The 14,916-nt window shown below is 35.4% G+C and overlaps 2 protein-coding genes across 2 annotated transcripts; one reads left to right on the top strand and one right to left on the bottom strand.

Moving 5' to 3' along the window:
- Window positions 1-8,126: 8,126 nt before the first annotated feature.
- On the bottom strand, window positions 8,127-10,477 carry LOC124455263 (brefeldin A-inhibited guanine nucleotide-exchange protein 1-like). Its single transcript, XM_047005953.1, has 6 exons — window positions 10,422-10,477; window positions 9,899-9,983; window positions 9,553-9,718; window positions 9,153-9,304; window positions 8,701-8,829; window positions 8,127-8,249 (listed from the first exon to the last, which is right to left on the bottom strand). The coding sequence occupies exons 1-6, from the start codon at window positions 10,460-10,462 to the stop codon at window positions 8,127-8,129; spliced, it is 696 nt and encodes a 231-aa protein (XP_046861909.1). The 5' UTR covers window positions 10,463-10,477.
- A 126-nt stretch (window positions 10,478-10,603) lies between these two features.
- LOC124455262 (exosome RNA helicase MTR4-like) lies at window positions 10,604-13,876 on the top strand. The gene is made up of 10 exons (XM_047005951.1): window positions 10,604-10,640; window positions 10,929-11,015; window positions 11,112-11,212; window positions 11,352-11,449; window positions 11,563-11,628; window positions 11,776-11,889; window positions 12,001-12,218; window positions 12,695-12,758; window positions 13,269-13,330; window positions 13,397-13,876. The coding sequence occupies exons 1-10, from the start codon at window positions 10,604-10,606 to the stop codon at window positions 13,447-13,449; spliced, it is 900 nt and encodes a 299-aa protein (XP_046861907.1). The 3' UTR covers window positions 13,450-13,876.
- Window positions 13,877-14,916: the final 1,040 nt, after the last annotated feature.

Below are 14,916 nucleotides of genomic sequence, written 5' to 3'. Positions count from 1 at the left end.
GTGCAGGATATGTCATCTTCAATTATGTAAAACATTATTAAAACACATTCTTGTAGAATAATTTTCTTTCTCATGATCTTGTGGCATAGTTTCAAACTGTAAAGAAAACTGCTATAAATGTATATTGAAAGAGTCGTGTTTCAAGTCCGTACACTTAGAAAGTCGAATTTAAGCTCTTGGGGATTTTTTAACAGATATATATTGTGTTTAATCGGTGGAATTAGCTAATATTGATTTTGCTTTGTGAATAACGACAGTTTTCAACGAGGATTTTTGTCAGAAAAAGTTATTGTCTCGAATGTCGTACTTACCCCGAATTGTAAAACTTTAATTCCAACAATGTACCGGTGAAATACATAAAGGTGTATTCAAAACAACATAAAAGTCAAGGGAATTAGAAATTATGTTTGCAAATTAATATTGCCAAATTGCAACGGCTAAATTGCAAATTTGATCGTAAGTAAACTGCAGTTCCCGGCGAGTTGCCTCCAGCTGGGCCGTCCCTCTGCCGTCAACAAATCTTTGAGTTTCAGGAAAAATGAAGCGGGTTGATCGCGCAGGAGTATACCTAAAACAAAGGCGAATCCTTTGTCAATGAATTGATTAAATGTTTGAGATTTTAGCTTTATCTACTTGTTTGTCCTTGAGACTAAGGTGCATTGCAGTAAAAAACTAAGCTATGGTCGAACTCATTTTATGCTATACCCAAGAAGTCGCCTGCAGACAAAACATCGTGTGAACTTTAAAGAAAAATAACGGTAATGTTTTGCGCGCTTATGTTTAATTATTCCAAACCATCATCAGAGCAACATAATAATATGAATCCTGACACGGTCTCTATACACGCATGGAAAACACGTGATTTGGACGAGATTTGAACTCGCATCTTCGCAGACTAGTATCCCATTTCGACATCCTTAAGGCGACAGTAATGCGCATAACCACGATTCTTCAATGTTCGTCTTCTTTTCTTTATGTCATTGACGACATTTCTCGGCAATCCTTTTAGTCTAGTGTTGAGTTGCTTAACACTCAACACCGTTAGCTCGTTGTCTTTTGGTAAGCTTGAAGTTGGAAAATTAAAGTTTAGTGGTATTGCAGGTGATGGAACTGCAGATCCACCGCTTGTTATAGACTCGTTATCAGAATCTAATTGTATCAATGGCACCTCTCGTTGTTCACCTGTTGAGCTTCTATTGTGGTTGCGTGTTGTGTGTCCATCGTGACTGTGACTGTCGAAAATGTCTGTGTCATTTTCGTACACGTAAGAATCACTACCATTGTTGAGATTATCAAAGTATATCATGAATTCTGGTGCAGCTAAGTCAGGTAAATATGTCGTATTTGTTAGTTATTAGGTGAGTTTGGTGGGCGATAAATAGTAGTTACCAAGAATGGTCGTCTATGAGGCTTACAAATTTCTAAACAAACAGCTTCTAACTCTGAAGAAATTAGGTCCTTTCGAACTATGTAGTTAATGGAGCTACGCAAGTATAAGCAAACTCCTCCCCCATTTCTTGACCTATCATTTCTTACCACATCATACCCATCAATATGAATCATATTATCAGTTATAGTAGAATCAAGACGGGTTTCATTATGGGCAAACAAATCAATGTGCTTGCTTGGCCTTGACAACCGTATGTCATCAATCTTCATTGGAAGACTGGCTATGTTGAGAAAAGCCATTTTGAAGTCTCTAGTTTTAGGAACCAATTTAAAACAGGTAGAAAAATCGCTGCCCACATTCTTCTCATCTAAATTATCGAAATTAATTACTTGCTTAGTTGTCTCTTGACAAATCTCAAATAATTTGTCCATTCTTTGCTCCATCTGCCAGGTCTTTGAAAAAAAGACTGGTGGGTTGTTGACTGTGTCGCAGCATCATGACTATTCATTACTGGTTTAACAAAGGTGGAAAATGCACTACCTAGTGATTTGTCTCCAAATTTATTTGAGTGGAGATTGGAGCCATTTAGAAGATTTTTGCCAATATCATCATTATTTATACATGAAACATTATGTTTAACACATAATCTATAAATTAGAGTGTTGTAATAAGCTATTTTACTTAATGGGACCTTACCATCAAAACTTTTGATTACACTGAAAATTCCCACTTTACTTGCTTGGTTCTTCACACCAGCAATCAAACTTTCCATGCTTGTAGCAACTTCATCAGCATCACTGTTGACCAGATCGTTGGTACCAACATGAAGAATTATGGTATCATATTCATCTTAAAAGAACTCTAGGAAATTTTGGTGTACATCCTTTACCTTGGCACCACTGAAAAAATGGCAAGTAGATTTCCCTCTGGCTGCCCTTGAGATCTTTTTGGGTTGATATGTTTGACCATTGACTCACCAATGATCAGAGCTCTTGAAAATGATTCTTTGCGGTTTTTGTAGTGGGTCTGCTCTTCATCTTCCTTCGAAATGCCATTCCTTGATTCGGCAAACTTTTTCTTATGCTTACTGCGGTAAGCTTTCAGTTGTGCTTCAGTGTTGATTGTTTCTGTAGGTTTAGGGCTAACTGTAGGCAATGCTTCATCTCCATCACAGGAAGATTTTCAAATCTATTTTAAACAGGAAAAGGATATGTGATCGATTTGCTTTGGTTAATATTGGACTGTTTCGTACGTTCGACAACAATCCAAGCATTTTGTTTTTGTTTGGCATCTAGGAGTGACAAGATTTGGTCGTTGTCTTCTCTTAACGAGCTAATAGTTGATTTTAACTGCTCTATTTGGGCTGCCATTTTCATGTTATCGGCTATGAGTACCGCTCTTTCGTTACTTTCAGTTCTCGACTTTTCTTCTAAATTGTGTAAACGAGCGAGGATTTGGCCGAGTTTTCCTTCAACATCATTAATGACTAACTCTTCGCTTTCTTTATCTGAATCAGTAGCTTCAGTAGTTTCCGTAGGCAAGATTAGGGACATGGCTTTTTGTATGTGGTCATCTTGACAATAAACTTGGTCGGTAGATGAGTATTTTTTTGGGAAACTGTGGCTTTTCAACGTTTCAAGGAACTTGTTGCCTGTGTCATCAAGAATGGTTATCTTTTTAGATTTTGCTCCGTGCCATTTGAAAATGAATTCTTCGTTTGAGCTAGTGAACACCTTCACGTTGCCTCCAGGTGATTTCCATTTGCCACGTCAGTTCAGCGTATTCGATATAAAACATTTTAATAACTTCAGGTTTCCATGCCATTGAATCTGATTGTCAGATATTATAAGATTATCTGTTTTTACATTTGATTTGACTGTTTTCAAGGAATGATTTTTAGACTCAGAAGATAAATTTAATGAATTCGAGGAGCTCGTCAAGTCATCACTGTCCGCCATCTTACCACGTGCTCCCTTGAATTGTTCGTGGCTTGAATAATTGACGATTTTTCGAGATAAGAATGCAGTCAATTTAAGAGTATTGTACATATGACTAGCTCCATTGTAATCCCCGTTGGTGAACACGTAAAAATTGTAAGTATCCAATAGTTCTCCCCATTAGACTGTCAACTTCAAATAACTTTCATATGGCGGTTAATTTTTCAATTTTTATGTATATATCCTCAAGCAATCTTCTAAGCCAAATTCCCTCTTGGCAAGCAGTATTTAGAGCAATATACTCAGCTTCAGAAGTTGACTTCGACACATCAACCTTGTCGCTTACTGCACCAACTAACTGTGTTATTCTCAACTTGAAAGACATACCCAGTTGTTGAACGTCGTGTGGTCAAATCACCTGCCCAATCGGCATCGGAGTATCCTCTTAGGACAGGATCGCTTCCATCTGTACACTAGACCAATGTTTAGTGTTCCCTGAATGTATCGAAACACTCTCTTTATCCCTCTCCAATGTTCTAAACCTGGATTTGTCATGAACGTCGAAAGGACACAAACAGCAGCTGCTAAGTCAGGCCGACTAATGAGTGTTGCACAATTCATACATCCAATTGCAATTTGATATGCTTAGATATCGACAAACTTTTCCCTTTGTGATAAAGCTTCGTACTTCTTGCCAAATTCTAAAGGAGTTGACACAGATTTACAGCTTTCCATGTGAAATCGTTTAAGAACTTCCTCTAGATAATTCTTTTGGCTAATTGACAAAGTTCGTAGTCTGCGGTTGCGTTTGACGGTCATTCCAAGAACATGATGAATTTCACCCAAATTCTCAACTTGGAACTGCTTTCCAATCGCTTAATTTTCTTCCTTCAGCATCTGTAGATCATTTGATAGAAAGATCATGTCATCCACGTAAATTGCAATAATGATAAAATTAATTTTGCCATTGCTGGACTCAACAGATTTTATGTAAACACATGAATCTGCACTGTTCTTCTTATAATTATTAGTCAGCAGATAACCATGAATGGAAATGTTCCAGCATCTTGCTTCAGACCGTAAATGCTCTTCTTCAACTTGCATACATAATCTGGTCGACTCTTATCAACAAAACCATCAGGTTGCTTAAGATATACTTCTTCTTCTAACTCACTTTGTAAAAAGGCGGTTTTCACATTCATTTGATGGATTTCCCAATCACATACATTTGCAATTGCAAGCAATGATCTTATTGAGTTGTATATAGCAACAGGAGCAAAAACTTCTTGATAATCAATACCTTCTGACTGACTGCATCCTTGCGCTACCAGTTTTGCTTTTAATTTCTCCACCATATCATCAGGATTTCTTTTCATGAACGAGGGATAGAAAATCAAACGAAAGCATTTGGACCTGACCATGTTAATATTGCGACAAGGCACAACAATCTTATATTTTTATGTATATTAAGTAACTTTGAAATCACAATATCCATGTGAGCACAATTAGAGTGGAGATTTCTCCAGGAAGTACGTAGAGACTTCTACCAGTGACTTTAATCCGAAGAAATCTTCACTATAAATATGCAGGATTACCCAAATTCAAACATATAGTTGTGAATAAAATGTTTTGTGATCTTATGTTATATGACACTTTATAAACTTGGCACAACAACATGCATAATTATGTGCACACTAGTTATGGCATAAATCCAAAGCATTGCTTTATACTACTGGCTAAATTTCATTGAGCCAGCAATATTGGACATGGAGTTTGAAATTTGACATTGTAAAATAGAATACAGTAAATTTCGATTTAATAGGTTAATGCAGGTCAGGATGCTTTGAAATTTAAATAAATTCAACAGGGAATAAACACCCCATGTGCCCTTCCCATCATATTCCTAACATTAAAGAGAGTAAGCCATAAGCATTACATAAATACAAGTATAGACCTATAGCTATGCATAACAATGTCAAGCATAGTAAGCAGTAAGCACATCTAGCTACTTACTTTAAAGCCCGCCAATTATCTCCCATATGCTTAGGGTAAGCAACTCTGCGTTAAGATCTCTCGCCAGCTTTCCTTTTCGAAACAGGTCTGTTTTAGTCGGAATGGCAGCAGAGACTTTTGCTTCATAATCCTTTCTTACAGAAGAAATCTCGCTGGTTTTACTGTCTTGAATCAATGAGCCAAGATCGTATATATGCCTACTTTCAGCCATGATGACTTCAAGATATAAATAAGCCAAATGCCATAGTCATGTAATTATAATTTTGAAGGTTTGAAGATTTATAACTCTGGCTCAAGTGCACCAGTCAGAAGGAAATTTTGGTGTTCGTGGGCTTAAGTGCAACAGCAGCGATTTCCCATCGTGACGTAGGCTAAAAAACAATGAAATTCGTGAGGTTAGGTGGTTCACTCGGCCAAAGAGACTCGGTACTGTTGCACCAACTGGTGCACTTTTTCCCCACCGTGACGTAGTGATTCACTATCTAGCCACCGTGACGTAGTAATACAAATTCAGCTCAGTGTAGCTGGATGATCAAACAAATTTTCACTAAAAATTCCGACACATAAAAACGCCATATTTAACAACGCATTTTTAAATAATGCGGCTGTAATCAAAATGATAGACACATGTAAACCATCTACAAAGGCTTTTAACAATATTTCTCAATCATCAATGATATCTGTTGTCAATATATTGTCAGTGTTAAGGTATTTAAAGCATTTAGAAACTAGAAACGTTCCAATCTGATATATTTCTTGCATTTTGCTCGTATTGATTGTAAGTTATAATTTTGTGAAAGATTAACTATTCAATTTTATGACTGATGCACTCGCATAAGTTGCACCAGCCTGGATCCGCCCCTGTTTACAATGATTTAGGAGAGTACCAAAAAGCAAAAGATTTTTATGAACGAGCGATAGAAATTGAAACGAAAACATTTGGACCTGGCCATGTTAATATTGCAACAACGTACAGAAATCTTGGTTCGCTTTACCGTAAAATAGGAGAGTACGAAAAAGGAAAAGATTTTCATGAACGAGCGATAGAAATTCAAAAAGAAAACATTTGGACCTGACCATGTTAATATTACAAAAACGTACAACAATCTGTGTTCGGTTTACGATAATATGGGAAAGTACGAAAAAGCAAAAGTTTTTTTATGAACGAGCAATAGAAATTAAAACGAAAACATTTGGACCTAACCAAGTTAATATTGCGACAATGTACAACATTCTGGGTTCAGTTTATAGTAAAATGGGAGAGTACGAAAAAGCAAAAGATTTTTATAAACGAGCGATAGAAATTGAAACGAAAACATTTGGACCTGACCATGTTAATATTGCGAAAACGTACAAAGATCTGTGTTCTGTTTACGATAATATGGGAGAGTATGAAAAAGCAAAAGATGTTCATGAACGAGCGATAGAATTTCAAAATAAAGCATTTGGACCTAACCATGTTAATATTGCGACAAGGTACAACAATCTGGGTTCGGGTTACAATGATATGGGAGAGTACCAAAAAGCAAAAGATTTTTATGAACGAGCGATAGAAATTGAAATGAAAACATTTGGACCTGGCCATGTTAATATTGCAACAACGTACAGAAATCTTGGTTCGCTTTACCGTAAAATAGGAGAGTACGAAAAAGGAAAAGATTTTCATGAACGAGCCATAAAAATTCAAAAAGAAAACATTTGGACCTGACCATGTTAATATTACAAAAACGTACAACAATCTGTGTTCGGTTTACGATAATATGGGAAAGTACGAAAAAGCAAAAGCTTTTTTATGAATGAGCAATAGAAATTAAAATGAAAACATTTGGACCTAACCAAGTTAATATTGCGACAATGTACAACATTCTGGGTTCAGTTTATAGTAAAATGGGAGAGTACGAAAAAGCAAAAGATTTTTATAAACGAGCGATAGAAATTGAAACGAAAACATTTCGACCTGACCATGTTAATATTGCGAAAACGTACAACGATCTGTGTTCTGTTTACGATAATATGGGAGAGTATGAAAAAGCAAAATATGTTCATGAACGAGTGATAGAAATTCAAAAAAAGAATTTGGACCTGACCATGTTAATATTGCGACAAGGTACAACAATCTGGGTTCGGTTTACAATCATATGGGAGAGTACGAAAAAGCAAAACATATTAATGAACGAGCGATGAAATTGAAACGAAAACATTTGGACCTGGCCATGTTAATATTGCGAAAACGTAAAACGATCTGTGTTCTGTTTACGATAATATGGGAGAGTATGAAAAAGCAAAATATGTTCATGAACGAGTGATAGAAATTCAAAAAAAAAGCATTTGGACCTGACCATGTTAATATTGCGACAATGTACAACATTCTGGGTTCAGTTTATAGTAAAATGGGAGAGTACGAAAAAGCAAAAGGTTTTTATAAACGAGCGATAGAAATTGAAACGAAAACATTTGGACCTGACCATGTTAATGTTGCGACAAGGTACAACAATCTGGGTTCGGGTTACAATGATATGGGAGAGTACCAAAAGATTTTTATGAACGAGCGATAGAAATTGAAACGAAAACATTTGGACCTGGCCATGTTAATATTGCAACAACGTACAGAAATCTTGGTTCGCTTTACCGTAAAATAGGAGAGTACGAAAAAGGAAAAGATTTTGATGAACGAGCCATAGAAATTCAAAAAGAAAACATTTGGACCTGACCATGTTAATATTGCAAAAAAGTACAACATATTATAAACTACATATTATAATACGAAAAGTATATATGTCGTTATATTATAATATGTTATTATTTTTCGTCTCCATGTTCTTCGTTTTCATTTCATGAATATGCGTGCCACTGGTCGCAGTAAGTAAAGTGAATCTGGATAGCGCTTGTACGAAAGCATTTCTTTCCAACTACAATGTGAAAAGAGTTATTAGGAGTATCGAAAAATGAACTTAATGGTAAAGAATCTCCATTCATATTCCCTAACATCATTATAACTAGCTGTAATCATTGAAAAACTTCTAAGAAAAGATTATTTCACATTCACATGCATTCTGATATATCCATATATGTACACAAACAGACAATTAATTCAAAGGTAAACAAACATCTGTTTTTATTGTATACATATGAGTATAATCTAAACTTTGAACATATAACACGCAAAGAACATGACGTGTATGTAACTACGTAAATATATTCATAAATTTCAACAATTCAACATTCAACATAGTTTTGAATATATATTTATGTCCGGGAAAGGGTCACCAGGTGATGAAAAGGTATGCAGAGACATTAATGTCGTTATTTCATACCCAAATATATAAAAAAGAACAGAATGTTGTATGTTTATCAACTTACAGGCATGCTGAATATGCAAGATATTCGTATTGCACAGCTGATTCCATCAAGACAAAATGAAGAAACAGAAGAATCGTCGTTGTCTTGTAGATTGAAGCTGAACGCGGCAAGAAACGGACTCCATGCAACCTTAAACACACAAAGCAAAATGGTCAACAATGGGGACTGGGAAGGTTGTAAGAAGCAGATTTAGCTTAAGTAGTGGATTATCTCAATAGAAAATTCAGTAAAATCATTCAATGCTCAGTTAAAATATTAGATTATCAAACAGATTTACTCTTCGTCATCGCAAACATTCATTACATAAAATCTAAGTCTTTTCTTTAACAAGATTAAGATGAATGTCATCATGTTTTGAAATCTACGCCCCCCGTACTTGGCACTGTCCATATGAGTTGACATCACAATTCCTCGAGACTCCAGGATTATCCTCCAGACTCCACCCCCCGTACCTTGAACATTGTCTTCACGTGACCAATCTGTGTCGCAGTGACGAGATCCGTCTGAATATGACTCACGTCTTCCATTTGTTTTTTGGCGTTTTCCGCCATCTGCTCCATTTCCATAGAATACAACATACGACGATGTTTCTCACTTTGCAAATCTGTAAAGTGGAAGCACAATAAAAAATCTCTTTACTTTCATGAAAATGTCATTGGACCAACACCGAACATCACAATATCCATTATAAGCCCCTTTCCTACACCCATCTCAAGACCAACACCTCCATCTCAAGACCTTCACCTTCGTCTCAGAGCTGAACTCTACACTTCGCAGTCAAGACCTTTACCTAGCATCTGTACAATTTTTTCAGTTAAGCCTTGATTCTCGTATTAATGTTCCAATACATACATGTAGCATCGTATCTACTGTTCACTTTTGGTGTATGTTTCATCTTGATTTCATTCTGTGCAATATCATCATAAATTGCTTCAAGATATTCAGATGGAAGATCTTTACTGTCATTTATACCACGATTTATTTGAATGTACTGCTCTTTCGTTATCTTCCGTTTAACCTGAAAGAAAATTTCACATGATTACGATGTCGCATCTAAAGGCTAAATTTTCACGTGATTCCAATGAAGGCTCCATATCAACGCCATGAAAATCTCGCGTGACCATAATGGAGTCACGTGATCTTAGACATAAAGTCACTTTTATAGAAAACAATTGCAAAGGAAGTAAGTCTGTTTAACCTGTGAACTATGTAGATCAGTAGTCAACATCATGATAGAATAAGCCAGAACGTAGGCAGCGTCTGAACTAGCAAACACATCGTCACTAAAATATAAATGATAAATATAAAATAAAAGTTTATCAAAGACAGTCTAACCTAGTTATATTTAGACATGTTTGTACATGAGTAAGTTTGTAGAAACGTCAGTCAACATCAACAACAACAGTCCTTCTCAGGACTCTACAATCCTGGATGATCTACATCTACAAACATGTAACAATAATCCCAGTTCAAACAACTCACTTTAAATCTATCTAACAGCAAATTGCAGCCCTCAAAACTCGAATAACAAAAGCTCGATGAGAAAATACTTAAAAAAAAACGAAAATCGTCAAAAACCTGTCCTAAATTATTGTTGATGTTAAATGAAAAAAAAAATTAACACATGGTTCATAGACAAAAGTCATTTGGTAAGTTTCACGAACCGGCATGCAATGCGAGATGTAAAACAACAGATAACAAGACACAAATCATGCCCTTACTTTGGGTTCGTTTCACAGATCCTACTCGCAAACTTCTCCATGAGTCGATCGATCTTTTGCGCTTTACTGGGAAGCCAGAAGTTATGTAAGAACAATCGCAGAGCTTGCACAAGATTGGTACCAATGAATTCCAACTAATCTATATAGGCGTACATTATCTCCCGTTTATATCTAAGAAGTATATGAAGACACGAGGAACAGTTGAGCATATGAATAACAGTTGAGGACATGACGAATAATAGATCTAAGTCTACCATTGTTTGCTTATTTTGAACAGTACCAAATCTTACTGAATTCTGTCAACATGATCTACTAGATAGAGAAATTTCGAGCATTTAGAAAATTTTTTATTTTTTATGAACAAAAATGTCCTAGAGATTTGAAGATAATGCTTAGTTTCAAACAGCTTTTCTCCTTTTATATCGAGTTTAATGAAAGCTTATAACTATCTAACATTGTTATAACCATGACTGTCTAACAGCTATTGTCCTGTTTTTATTTTTTTAGGAAGTAAAAATCGCTTTAAAGATGGTCTACCTTTATTGGATCCTATTGATGACATGGGAATTAAAGACGAAGGTCTTAAATCAATAGGGTAAGACCTCATGTTTTTTTTTGCTTTTCTATTAACTGTTTTTTACAGTTGAAGTTGCGAAACATAAACTTTATCTACGTATGTAGATTTTCGTTTTCAGAAAATTGAAGCACTAGAACATAAACTGTACACTCATCCGATGCAAAAAGATACAGATCGTGAATCTCTTTATCAGTTGTGCGAACAGAAATCCAAAGTAATTGTTACGCAGCATTTTAACGTCAACACTCACATACATACTTCATTGTTTATTTATTTATCACAATTTTATTTGTACAATGCATAGAAAAAAATCTTTTTCTTTGTGTTTACTGACTTAAATTGTGTTATTGCAGTTTGATGAAGATATAAAGCAAGCCAAAAAGGAGATAAAAAAATGTCGAACAGTTTTACAAATGGACGAACTAAAGTGCAGAAAAAGAGTTTTACGAAGGTATGAAAATTTTTGTGTTTTTGAAATCAGAGCGAAGTGAGTTTCTCTTGACGTAAAATTTATTTTACTCCAAGTGTTATTTTACTAAATGAATTAATTTTCGAATATTTTAGATTGGGTTATTCAACATCAGCTGACGTTATTGAGCTTAAAGGAAGAGTAGCGTGCGAAATTAGCAGGTCATATAATTTTATTTATTATGACTTCTTAATTTAATGTTATGGCCTTCCAAAGTTGCGTTTCTTTATATTTTTTAAGAATTATTTTTATGTATGTTTAATTTGTCGTGTATATTTTTATACAACGTTTCTTTTTTAATGCTATAGTGCTGATGAACTCGTTTTGACTGAAATGATTTTCAATGGGGTGTTTAATGATCTTACTGTTGAACAATGTACTGCTTTACTTAGTTGTTTTATTTTTCAAGAAAAGGTATTACTGTTTTATAATATATTAATAAATAATAATAATACTATTAAAATATATTTAAACGTCTGCTTGATTTTGCTTTTGCTCACCATAATTTATTCATTTATTTACGTCATCTAAAGTTCAGAGATGCCAAAAATGAGTGAGCAATTATCTGGACCATTACGGCAACTTCAGGAAACTGCCAGAAGAATGGTAAAAGTTTCTCAAGATGCTAAACTTGATGTCGAAATTGAAGATTATGTCGAGTCATTTAAACCACAAATAATGGATGTTGTTTACTCATGGAGTAAAGGCGCTTCATTCTCACAAATTTGTAAAATGACAGATGTTTTTGAAGGTATGACTACGATGACATTCAACATTAAATAATCATTTTTTATTTTCATTTATGCATGCGAAGTAAAGTGATATTTTTGGGCAAAGTGTTCGTTTACAAAGTGAAATATAATTTTTAAAATTGATTTAAAAGCGATGTAAACTGTTTAAAGAGAAAACAAAGTGTATTCAGATAGTAGTTACCATAGCGACAGTGAATTTTACTATTCAGACGAAGTGAATTTTATACAAAATTAATGCAAGTATAAACAAGCCGCATATTGTTCATTTTACAACGCGAATTTCTTCGTTAAAAAAAATTAAAATAATTATCTTATTTTACCGTTTAGGTCGGTCCATACTTAAAAAATACTTCTACTCGGCCTCAAATACGTCCCACGGCCTCGGGGCTCGTGAAAATATTTTTTTCACACGGACCTTCCAGCCCGTGAATAACATATATATTTATGACGTAATCAACTGTTTGTACCTTAATAGGAAGTGTAATTCGTTGTATGAGACGATTGGAAGAACTTCTTAGGGCCTGTTTATATGGAGCCGAGTTACCCGGCTGAGCGAGTTACTCGCCTAGCCGGGTAAATCGGCCCTTATTTAAAATGTATGCATTTCCCGGTGAATCGTTTATATGACACATCCGAGTAACTCGCCTTGCTGGGTAACTCGGTTTGTGTAAGCGAGTTACCTGGCTAGGCGGGATGAATTTTTCCATATAAACGCATTTGCCGGGTAACTCAGCGAGGCAAGAAAATTGGTTCTGTTGGTACCCATGCGTACTAAGCCTTGTACTTGCAGCATTATTATACAAAAACATAAACATATCATAATTTTCAATTTTATATTCACCCATTCCATTTTTGCTGCGAAACTGTGAGACTTTTTAAAATCTCGCGCCTTTACTCCAAGTTAGCACTACCAAACTTCATTTAAGACAAATGAACGGAAGTACTAGCCGAGTTACCCGGTGCCATATAAACAGATCACTTTGTCAAACCCGGTTGAGCGAGTAACTCGCTCAGCCGGGTAATTCGGCTCCATATAAACAGGCCCTAAGACAGATGTGTCAAGCTGCTAAAGCAATTGGAAACACTGAATTAGAAAATAAATTTGCTGAAGGTAAAGAAATTTTCTATAAGGTCAAAAAAGACAAGTTAAACATACAATACATTCATTACGTTACAGGGATAACGAAGATCAAAAGGGACATTGTATTTGCTACCAGCTTGTATCTGTAATAGGCAGTGAAACTAAACGAGCAGAGATTTTAAGAAAGGATTGAGGTGTCACATGGAGTTAACAAGATGAAGCCCCTGTAAATGTTTCATTATACGGGATATCTTATGGAGATTGATTGATCACCAATGTTTGTATAAATTGTGGATTATAACAATGGATGTAGAGAGATACAAAATGATAATGAACCAATAATGGTCTTTTATATTTAAAAAACTTGAATTCCTGGACAGAAAAGACGGAGTGAATTGTATAATGTACATGATATACAAACTTCGCGTTTTTCATAAGTAAACCAAAATTTTTATGCGTTATAATTAATGTGTTTTGACTGAGTCAGTCATTCGTTGTAACCACATAAATCGTTGATTTCCTCAATTACGATGTTTCATTTTGCAAATTGATGTGGTGTGAATTCCCAGGAGCAGAAACGCTTGTGTCAGTTTATATGCTTGTGACAAAGATATTTAATGTATGCATGTCCATAATCTAAGCATAGTTAGTGACGGGGGCTTGTCTTTTTGTTTCACACCCAATACAAATATGTTTTTATAATCACTAATCCTTACATTACCATTTTATATCCTTGTACGAATAATTCGATGTTTTACATACGTGAACATGGCACAATCAACATGAAATGACTTTGTCATTATTACCTGTAGTAGCACAATCTCCGAACAAACGATCAATGATAGCACAATCGTTTGTTGACTTAATGTTACAGTAGTTGACGTTTGGTAACGGTACGAAAAAGTAGATTACGGTATGTGACAGTGGATAGCAGTAGATTACTGTAGATGACGATATGTTACAGTGGATAGCAGTAGATTACAGTAGATGACGGTATGTTAGAGTGGATAGCAGTAGATTACTGTAGATGACGGTATGTTACCGTGGATAGCAGGAGATTACTGTAGATGACGGTATGTTACAGTGCATAGCAGTAGATTACTGTAGATGACGGTATGTTACAGTGGATAGCAGTAGATTACTGTAGATGACGGTATGTTACAGTGGATAGCAGTAGATTACTGTAGATGACGGTATGTTACAGTGGATAGCAGTAGATTACTGTAGATGACGGTATGTTACAGTGGATAGCAGTAGATTACTGTAGATGACGGTATGTTACAGTGGATAGCAGTAGATTACTGTAGATGACGGTATGTTACAGTGGATAGCAGTAGATTACTGTAGATGACGGTATGTTACAGTGGATAGCAGTAGATTACTGTAGATGACGGTATGTGACAGTGGATAGCAGTAGATTACTGTAGATGACGGTATGTTACAGTGGATAGCAGTAGATTACTGTAGATGACGGTATGTTACAGTGGATAGCAGTAGATTACTGTAGATGACGGTATGTTACAGTGGATAGCAGTAGATTACAGTAGATGACGGTATGTTACAGTGGATAGCAGTAGATTACTGTAGATGACGGTATGTTACAGTGCATAGCAGAT

This window comes from Xenia sp. Carnegie-2017, unplaced genomic scaffold (assembly GCF_021976095.1).
Source record: "Xenia sp. Carnegie-2017 unplaced genomic scaffold, XeniaSp_v1 HiC_scaffold_30, whole genome shotgun sequence".
NCBI classification, from domain to species: domain Eukaryota; kingdom Metazoa; phylum Cnidaria; class Anthozoa; order Malacalcyonacea; family Xeniidae; genus Xenia; species Xenia sp. Carnegie-2017.
This window is presented reverse-complemented; position numbering and strand designations above follow the sequence as displayed.

Excerpts from the sequence above, each read along its gene's own strand:
- LOC124455263 (XM_047005953.1), bottom strand. The coding sequence starts at position 10,462 with ATGGAGAAGTTTGCGAGTAGGATCTGTGAAACGAACCCAAA. Across the intron at positions 9,305-9,552 it reads CAGTAGATACGATGCTACAT|ATTTGCAAAGTGAGAAACAT; the intron begins GTATGTATTGGA and ends TCCACTTTACAG. Across the intron at positions 8,830-9,152 it reads ACGTGAAGACAATGTTCAAG|GTTGCATGGAGTCCGTTTCT; the intron begins GTACGGGGGGTG and ends TGTGTGTTTAAG.
- LOC124455262 (XM_047005951.1), top strand. The coding sequence starts at position 10,604 with ATGAAGACACGAGGAACAGTTGAGCATATGAATAACA. Across the intron at positions 11,890-12,000 it reads TTTCAAGAAAAGGTATTACT|TTCAGAGATGCCAAAAATGA; the intron begins GTTTTATAATAT and ends CGTCATCTAAAG. Across the intron at positions 12,219-12,694 it reads AATGACAGATGTTTTTGAAG|GAAGTGTAATTCGTTGTATG; the intron begins GTATGACTACGA and ends GTACCTTAATAG.